The sequence below is a fragment of the Apaloderma vittatum genome, unplaced genomic scaffold, assembly GCF_000703405.1.
Source record: "Apaloderma vittatum isolate BGI_N311 unplaced genomic scaffold, ASM70340v1 scaffold39957, whole genome shotgun sequence".
Lineage (NCBI taxonomy): Eukaryota > Metazoa > Chordata > Aves > Trogoniformes > Trogonidae > Apaloderma > Apaloderma vittatum.
Genome location: NW_009725290.1, coordinates 14,673 through 24,164, shown reverse-complemented (window position 1 = coordinate 24,164; position 9,492 = coordinate 14,673). Strand labels below are relative to the sequence as shown.

Genomic DNA, 9,492 nt, shown 5'->3' with positions numbered 1-9,492 from the left:
CCTGCTGAATTAAATCTGAAGAAAAGACTCTGAGAGGTATTTAGGTACATATTTCCTGTTGAAATCAACAGCAGTAGGATCTGTTCATTTGACCTGGCTGTCCTTGACAGTCTTTGATAGACTTGCTAGTCTTTGCTAAAGATAATAGTCATACCCAAACTTCCCATTTCCCGTTCATCACTTGTCTGTAACACTTGCTGGCAGATGAGGGATGGGGTGGGAAGAAAGGAAGAAGAATTTAACGCCTGGCCTCAGTCCTATTGAAATTGATAACAAAACTGCAATTAATTTTAAGAACAGTCTGCTCAGACCTTAGGGGAATGGTTGGGTTCCGGTGCCAAGATGCAAGTTCATTTGCACAATTAAGGAAACGGAGATCTTGGAGATGGATATGTTCCAGTCTCCACCTGTGATGATTAGGTGGCAAGGCCACCACAGCTGTTTTCATGTCTGATAAGCAAGGAGCCAGACAGAGGACTGTGTGCATTTCATTCTGAATCGCATATTTTCATTTCTTTCTTTCTGGGATGAATGATGCTTGTGACTAGTCACCAGGCAGACACTCTAAGTATTATTTATTTATGAGAAACAAAAAAACCCTAAGAGACTGCAAAAGTAGCAGTACTTATGCCTGATTTTCTACTAGGTAGCATTTTTGGGTAGCATTTTGATGCCTTCCAAGTTTCCCTTGAAAAGAGGATCTGACTGAAGTAACGTTTACGTTACACTCAAATGAAGTAAAACATACCGATCCCAATGATATTTCATTTGGGGGGAAAATACTTTGATAATCACAGTACGTGCAAATAGGAACCTTTTGAAGTAAGCTTCTAAAATTATTTACATTCATTTTTTACTCTTCTCTCTGCAGATCAGAGCAGTTTAGTGGAATAAAATATTTTGCCTGTCTTGGAAAATCCTTAGAAATTTATTTCCAAATTTTTTTCACTTACTTTGTTTCACTTGGAGTAAGAAAAGAGTAAAGATTGTGGTAATTCTCAGCAGAATGTTACTTTTCCTTAGATTTGCTTATGTATTTGTTGAGTCTCTTTTTATCCTCATCAGAGTAGCTTTGAGCTGGCCTGCTTCTCTACAATGACTTTTCCCAGAGAATTGTTAAAATTCTTTTAAAAACTTCTTAACATATTTTTAATTTCTTCATTTTCTGCAAAACAGATTTGTCACTGTGGTTTGAGGCCAGAACAGATTGTGTTGTTGCGTAACTGCCTCTTCTTTGACTGTTGATTGATCTTCTGGATCCAATACCATTCCTCCCTGCTTGTTTTCCTGATGGGCTGCTATTAAGCCCAGGAGCCTATCTCCTGTAGATGTGATACAATGCCATGCAGAGATTGCCCAGCTGGTGTCAAGCAAGGGAGCTAGCTCAGAGCCCCAGGCAGCACGCTAGTGCTCTGCAGCTTTACTGCTTCTTGGTTCTGGATTGGTATCTCCATGTAAATCAACGCTGATTTACCAGCTTTCTTGGAGGCGCATCAGGTATTCTTAACAGAGCTATGTTTTAGGTCCACTTTAGGACAGTGGTCTAAATATCTGCCATGCTTACACAGTGCTTTGGACTCACTGGTGAGGTCACCTTCGCTATTCATGTCATTACACATGAAGGACTCTGATAGAGCAACTCCAAATTTAGCAAAGTCCCTACAGAATGCTCCTGAGACATACATAGAGAGTTCAAAAGTAAATCCTCTCCAGCACTAGGTTCCATGAATGCCATTCCAACAGCAGCAAACTGATAAATGAAGTGCTTTTTCTTGTGGTGGTGATTGTTATTTTGGATAATTACACTCGCTGAAATATTTTATGAATATTCTTTGTTGTTTGTGGTGATACAATTATATTTTAGGTGAACATGTATATTAATATACTAAACAACTATTCCAATATGCTCTATTTTTTTTTTTTCCAATGCTCTGTGTTTCTATTTTCCAGTCACTTCTAAAGTCTTTTATATAATTAGTGGTTAGCAGTGCTTAATAGCAGTACTACTTGCCAACATTTACAAAATCCCAGTTTTGCTTTAGAGGTCAATGACATCAGTGGAAAGCTAGCCTACTGTCTTCCTCTTCACATATTTGCTCTTTCCTGGCTTTTTCTGGTCACATTTTTATTCAGCAATAAGCGTAGCACAATGGGAATTTTTTTCATCTCCCATTTCTCCTCCCATAGTACTTAATTTGTATAATGATTTGAAAGCATTCTACAGCATTCTATTCTTACATGCCCATTTACTAAACAACTTCAGTTAAGAAATTATTCATCTGATCCCTCCTCCCATATTCTGTAAAATTCCTCTTAAGCAGAAGAGGTGGATTTTAAAAATAAAACATGCCATGCTACAAAGTTTATTTGAATTAATCATAGACAGAATTGTAACCCTTCAAAAAGGAGATGAGGAGGTATATTAATGAAGTATATGAAAATGCGATAAATATTCATTAGCTCTCAAGAATGTTGAGTGATTAAAAATTAATTCAATGAGTGGCATTAGGGAGAAGAAAATGGCAGCATGCCACTTCAGGACTGCATGAGACTCACTTTGGCTTCTCTGCTTGTGTTGGAAGCTTTATTACTGTACTTCTGGAGTTCGCATTGTTCTGCAAAATGGGAGAAGCACAGGTGGAATGTAGACAGACAGGAGGTGATGCTTGTGGCTGGCATTTTGAGATGGAATTTTCAAAGGGAATTAGACACTGCTCTTTGGTTTGGCATTAGGTGTGTAACACTTGTGAAAATCTTCTTTCATCAACTCTGAGAAGAAAACTAAGTCCTGAATCACTGAAATGTCCCAGAAGACCAGCTGAAATCAAAGCTGTTGCTTATGTTTGAAATAAATACATCGTGCTTGAATGAAACACAACCTCATAGTCAAGACAGCAAACCAGTCCTTTGGTAACTGGCTGAGCCAGCTCTTGTAAATTTAGACAGTTATTTCTGAATAGGACTTTAAGGGCTAATTAGGGATATTAGACTCCCTCTGTACCCAAAGGAGAAAGAGGAGCAGTATACAGAAGAGGAACAAGCTTTTGGGCTGGGCCACTATGGGAAAAATTTCCTGCTGTCTAGAGAAGACAGGTCTTCCCAGGCTACAGTTAGCTTTTTTCAGTGGATAAAAGAGAGCTGTCCCTTATCTCTACAGTCTTGGTTGCTGATCTTTTTAATGAACCCTATTTGCGAACAAGGATGGACATGTATCCATCTGTATGACCCCACCTGGCTCAGCAATATCTGGAGTTTGGGTGGGTTGTTGAAAACATTAGAAAAAGATTTCTTGGGTGAAAGCCACACTAAGCTCTTGAAACTCACTCTAAATGAAAACTTATCATCTCTTTTTCAGATGGTCATTTGGAGTTCTGCTATGGGAGATTGTAACTTTAGGAGGAAATCCCTACCCAGGTATTGCTCCTGAAAGACTCTTTAACCTCCTAAAAACAGGCTACAGAATGGAGAGACCAGAAAACTGCAGTGAAGAAATGTAAGTGCCTCTTGATCTGATTAGATTCATAAAACATCTCTTGAATAAATACTTTCTAACAAAAAAAGGTTTAAATAAATGCCACATAAAAAAATATTCTGTATATCTCAGAGGTATAACAGAAATATGTAGTGCTCAAAAGAATGTAATTAAATTAGTGAATAGTGCAGAAAAAGAATTTCCAACAGAATACTTGCAGCTACATCCAAAATATTTGTGGGATATCAAATAAGACACTTGCCAAATAATTAACAAATTGAATATTCAAAACTTTTGAGAGTGGGGGAGGAGGAGAATTTCATAAAACACAGTGGAAGCTGAAATATTCAAGAAAATGTTTCAGTACTTCTCTACACGTGACAGATGTTCCATCCACAGTCATTGTCTAGTAGTTGTCCTGGCATTACATAGGAGAAATGATACCTTGACCCAGAAATCTATACCCTAAAACCCACAAATTTTCTGTGACTTGATAAGCTCATGACAATTTCTTTTTTTGTTTGGAGAGAGTTCATATTTTATTGACTGGAACACTCACAGTGTGACATATTTTCTCTCAGTAGTTCTTCCATGGCATTTGGAGAGGATGCATAATTTTATGTTCAGCGTGTAAATCTGGCCATGGTCAGTATTTTTTAGAAAGTTACCAAGCTATAATCACTACAGCATCTCTTTTGACTTATTGTCAATATAAAGGATTCTTTGACCACATTCAGGTTGAGAAAATACAGTATAAATAATATGTGTATTTTTAATACCATTAAGGGTTTCTGAATTTAGGGCAGGTTAGAAGTTTACAAGTGTCACTGGTGAATGTCCTCTAGCAAATGCTTAAAATTTAATATTTTGTTTGTTTCATCTCAACAGGGAATAAGACTTCATTCTTCAAACATATGTTATATCATTGATAATTATGAGGTTAGGCAAGCTAGCTATGTCTGAGTTTCTTTTTTTTATTCAAGCTGCATAATGATTTTCTGACTGGTTTGGATTTTCTCTGTCTTAGTCAGAAATTTTTCTAACAGCCTTTGAGAATCTTCTTTAGGGACCATGTTTTTTAAATTGCATTCTCTGCTTTACCCAGTCAAGTAAGAGAGAGATCACGGGTGAGGGCAAAGCATGCAATGCTTTTCAATAGCTTTCTGTAATTCTTATAGCCAATTAATTTCATAGTCAGATGAGTTTTGTGACTAGATCACTTAGTCCTGAAAACACTTGAGAGAAAAATAACAGGAATGGCATACGCTGGAGAGTTACACATCCAGAACTTGGCCAGTGGCTGAGAGTCACTCAACTATAAAACTTTAATTCCTTTTCATTTCCACACTGTACGCTATAGAAAGCAGTTAAAGACAGAATAAGAAGATATGATCAAAATAACATTAATAGAAGCAACCAAGAGAATCTTTGTGCAAATAGTCTTAGGTTAGAATTCACTTTCGAGAAAAGTTTACAGAAACTTTTCAGGATTTAAAGAAATGAACAAAGTTCTACTTTCTGATGTAACAGCAGAGATACACATCAGCGGTGATACACAAATTTCTTCAAAGTCATATGGAAACAAAAGCAATTAGAAATCTGGCATGCTGCCTACACATGAGGTGGTCCTTTGAGAACATGAAAATAATGAACGAACCCTAAGACTGCAGTCCTTCAAGGACAGCCAAGTATGTCATCATTGCAAACTCATAAAGACTCTTTAAAATAAAAGCTCATTCTTGTGAATGTCCATTGTTGATTCAAGGGAACATTTAACAGAACATACAACAAAGATTGATGTGCCTGTGGTTGACCTTCATGCCACAGTTGTGCTTCAGTACTATAAATTATTTCAGCAGAAGCATGACCAACTTCTAATAATTTTGGCTCTTTTTTTCACCTTGTGGTGGGTCACAGGTACAACCTGATGTTGCGCTGTTGGAAGCAAGAACCTGATAAAAGACCAACATTTGCTGAGATCAGCAAGGAACTAGAGAAGATGATGGTGAAGAGTAGGGTAAGTGTGGGAAAGCATGAGATTTTTTGAGTTCCAATATACAGAATTTTGTATTTTAAAAAATCCCCACACAATCATTTACTTTTCATCAGATTTTGAAGCATTTATATCTAGTTTTTTCCAAATGCATCCATGTTTTTGCAAGCAGTACTGCCTCGTATAGTGGCGTTTGGTGACTTCAACCCTAAATGCAGATGAGTGATCCTTCATCTGTCTAGCTTCCTTAAACAAAAATAAACAAACAAAAAAATGACTGTGAAAAAAGTTACTGTGAAAAGTAACTCCTGAATAAATAACCCAAGGAAGCCTAGAACTAGAAGAACACAGTATTTCATTGAATCTGATTCAGATACAAAAGCTGTAGGATTCCAGCATTGAGTTACTTGAAAGTTTTTTATAATCCTGTGTAGACCTTTTGGAATGAATGGATGGATGCTGAGGTCTAAAAATAAGCCCAAGTTGCATAGACTTATAAAATGTATACATACTTGTGTACTACTACGTGCTACTTGTACATAACCACTTTTTAAATAAAAATGATTGACTAGTTATTGGAAGAGGAGCCATTGCAAATGAAAAGCAGAGGAAATGCAGCAACCATTACCAGATTTGAGAATGTGCTGGCATTTAAACTAGGTGCAAAAAGGACTAATAAACAAAGGGAAACGATTCTGCTCAGAATGTGAATGTAAAAATAAGTTCTAAATTTAAAATGGCAAAATGAAAGGTCCTCTGACTTGTCAACTACTAACTTGTAACTGCCGATTCATGCAGATCTGCACGTCCAGAGACAGACTTGTAATAATGAGGGTGGCAAGTTTTCTGAAATTTTCATCACAATTAAAACCAAAGCCAATCCAGAACAGCTGAGAAATTGGTCAGTTTTCTTCTTGCCCTTCTGAATAAAAAATTCTGAATATTTTTCAGTTTATAAAATTGGATAACTTTAGCTTTTAAAAGTTTAATTTCAGTACATTTCCAAAGGAAAAGTCATTTTGAAAGCAAGAAGTGTGTTTTAGATTAGTTGCAAATGCTTCATGTTTGTTTTTTGCATCAAAGCAATTCAGCAGCATAGATGAAAACCTGTGAATTTTTATGGTTGACCTAAATACTTAGTTTTAGAACAGCAGCAGCAAAAGCTTTATTTGGCAATATTTACAGAGCTAATTTTACACATGATTATGTAATAGCTTTTGTAAGATGTTGAGAAGATGTAAGCACCTTTTCCTTTAAGTGCGCACATATATATTTCAGGCATACGTATGTATCAGGCTTAACAGAAACTGAAGGTCAGACAAATCACTTAGCGCAGCCCTTTAGCTTCTTGGTTACGTTACTTGATGTGCAGAATTAAGTAAGGGAAGTATTAGGACACTTTTAGCATATATAGTCTTCTGGCAAATCACATACATCCAAAGATGCTATTCCTGCAGACGGGCAGAGGCTGCGCAGGTGTCAGAGAAATGCAGCGGGGACGGGAGTTTCTTGTGTTAAAGAAACCAGATGCACGTTTAGCATTTGTACCCAACCAGCAGCACTGCCACGTGCCTTAACTCAGCTTTTTATGTGTTCGCTTCCTAGGACTACTTAGATCTTGCAGCTTCCACACCTTCCGATTCATTACTTTATGATGATGGGCTCTCAGAAGAGGAGACACCACTCGTGGACTGTAATAATGCTCCCCTCCCTCGAACCCTCCCTTCCACATGGATTGAAAACAAACTCTATGGTAGAATTTCACATGCATTTACTAGATTCTAGCAACACAAAAAAGAAATTGATTTTTCTTCTGCACTGTTCTCAGACTCTGTAACCCCATCACAGTGTTTCTTGTCTGAATGAAGCCAATTGAAATTTGCTTGGAAGCTTCTTTTGGGTTCTTTTGTTTCTTTGGTTTTTCTTTTGGTAAATGTCAAAGTTTGCATCAGGATCATCCTTTAGTCATTTTGCAGCTGTGTTTAAAATAAACGTTTTTAAAAGGATGTGAAAATAAGTAAAATGACTAGATATCATACAGCAAAAGAATAAAAAAGATCAGGGAAGTATTCTCAGGGGAAATATAAAATGCTAATGAGTACCTAATTCAACTATCCTGTTGGGGGAGGCTAGGAACACTTTATGTTACATTCTGTACCTCTAATTTAAGCAATAGACTTTTTTTTTAAAAAAAACACAACTGTTTTTTTGCCATAGCTCAATGATAGGACCGATCTGCAACATTTTTTGTTTATTGGGATGGATTTCTAAATTTCAGCTGCTGTTAATACATTTTGGATCCATAAGCTGAAATGTCTATTTAATGTATCATAGAATGAAACCAGAGTATTATATACAGAAGGTAGAAATACTGTATATAAGTATTATATACAGATTAAATCAGTGTGTAAAGTTCTTTGAAAATTGAATAACAATGGGCATTTTGAAAGTACAATCAGCTGTTTTCACGTCCTTTGATTTATTATGAAATGTCAGTGCTAAACCTTGATTGAATGATGTAGCAAGTGTTTTTAAAAAGAACATATGCTTTCATATTGTGATGGTGAGATGGACAGTAAAAACGGTTCTTGCCAAAACTCCTACATTTTGTCTTTTGATTAACTATTCTATGTTTTTAGATATTTACTAACATCACAGATACTTTTTTTCATTCTTCAAGTAGTACGACTTTGAAAAGTTGGATCTTTTAGCTTAAAAGCTGCCATTAATACATGGCTTTGGGTCTATTTTTGATCTATACTCTAGCTATAACTTCATTAGGTTTCCCCAACTCATGTTTACTTTGGGGCACTTAGTGACCAGATTGTTAAAAGAATGCAGTAAGAGAAAAAAGTTGCCACCGAGGTTGATGGCAGAATGATTAATAAGCAACAAAATCAGATTTCTGATTTTTAAAATCTTGACCTTGGTATGGTTCTCTGCTTGTATAGCTGGATCAACATGGTGCTAAGCACTCTGCTTCGATTTAGGTCATCACTCGTGCCTAAACTGAGAAGCAGTTTGGACTCAGTGCAGATAATTACATGCCTGAAATACATCTTTAAATGCTGAATTAAGACAGCAGTGCTCAGGATTTTGTTGAACTTTATTCAGTTGTGCTCCTGGGATTTCCTAAAATTAAGCAGGGGATCCCTGGTGAGGGTGTGAGAGCGTCCCCAAAACCTCACTAAAGCCAAAGGAAAGGCACCCATTTAAGTAAATGGAAAGACTTTCACTCATTGGAATGAACTTTGGATCCTGTCCCAAATAGGTTTATTAATTCTTGGAGCACTTCCTGTTCAGCAAGAACTTCCTTTTGCAAAGCAATATATTGCTACATGATTGTTAAAAAAAGAAAATTATGGAAAGTTGGAGGCTTATCACAAGAAAAATTACTAGCTTTTTATTATGCACATGTGTGTGCACGCACACAATTTTTTATCAAGTAAGCACTTTATTTTTTCAGGGTTTTTGCCTACATCAGAATTTGTGCTTCAGGGATTTTGAAACATCATTTATAAGAAATGATTTGGGACAAAATCCAGTGGACTGGCTTAAAATGTTGAAGGGAGTTTTGCCAAGGGCCTTACTGTCTGCACATGAAGTTATGGTTCTTCAGTGCAGAAAAAATTATCTGTTTTCATTTTTAGGCATGTCATACCCGAACTGGCCTGAGGAGAGCCCCGTTCCACTCACAAGATTCGATGGCACTAACTCTGTGTTTTCAAGATATGCAAATGATAGTGTATATGCTAACTGGATGGTTTCACACTCAGCGGCAAAATTTATGGACAAGTTTGATAGCTAAAATTTTCTTTGTGAAAGGTAATGGACTTCTGAGGGGAACAAAGATGCAAAGAATGGAAAATTCTTTGGCTCATTCTTTGTACAATCAACAATTAACTTTTAAATTGGCCAACCCTTTTACTAGTAGTTTCTAAAGTGTGTTGTTCATGCTGAAGACTATAATTGGTGATTTCCCGTTGCAGAACACATATCAGGCTGGATAAGAGTTGTAGTTCCAGTA

At 36.6% G+C, this 9,492-nt stretch overlaps 1 protein-coding gene across 1 annotated transcript in view; it reads left to right on the top strand.

The window, feature by feature from the left end:
• Window positions 1-7,366, top strand: part of RET (ret proto-oncogene) — a gene marked incomplete at its 5' end in the record, with an annotated part of 33,419 nt that extends 26,053 nt beyond the window's left edge. Inside the window, 3 exons of the mRNA XM_009872833.1 lie at window positions 3,356-3,493; window positions 5,390-5,489; window positions 7,071-7,366. Of these exons, the coding sequence (XP_009871135.1) occupies window positions 3,356-3,493; window positions 5,390-5,489; window positions 7,071-7,250 (418 nt within the window). The remainder of the gene's footprint in view (window positions 1-3,355; window positions 3,494-5,389; window positions 5,490-7,070) is intronic.
• Window positions 7,367-9,492: the final 2,126 nt, after the last annotated feature.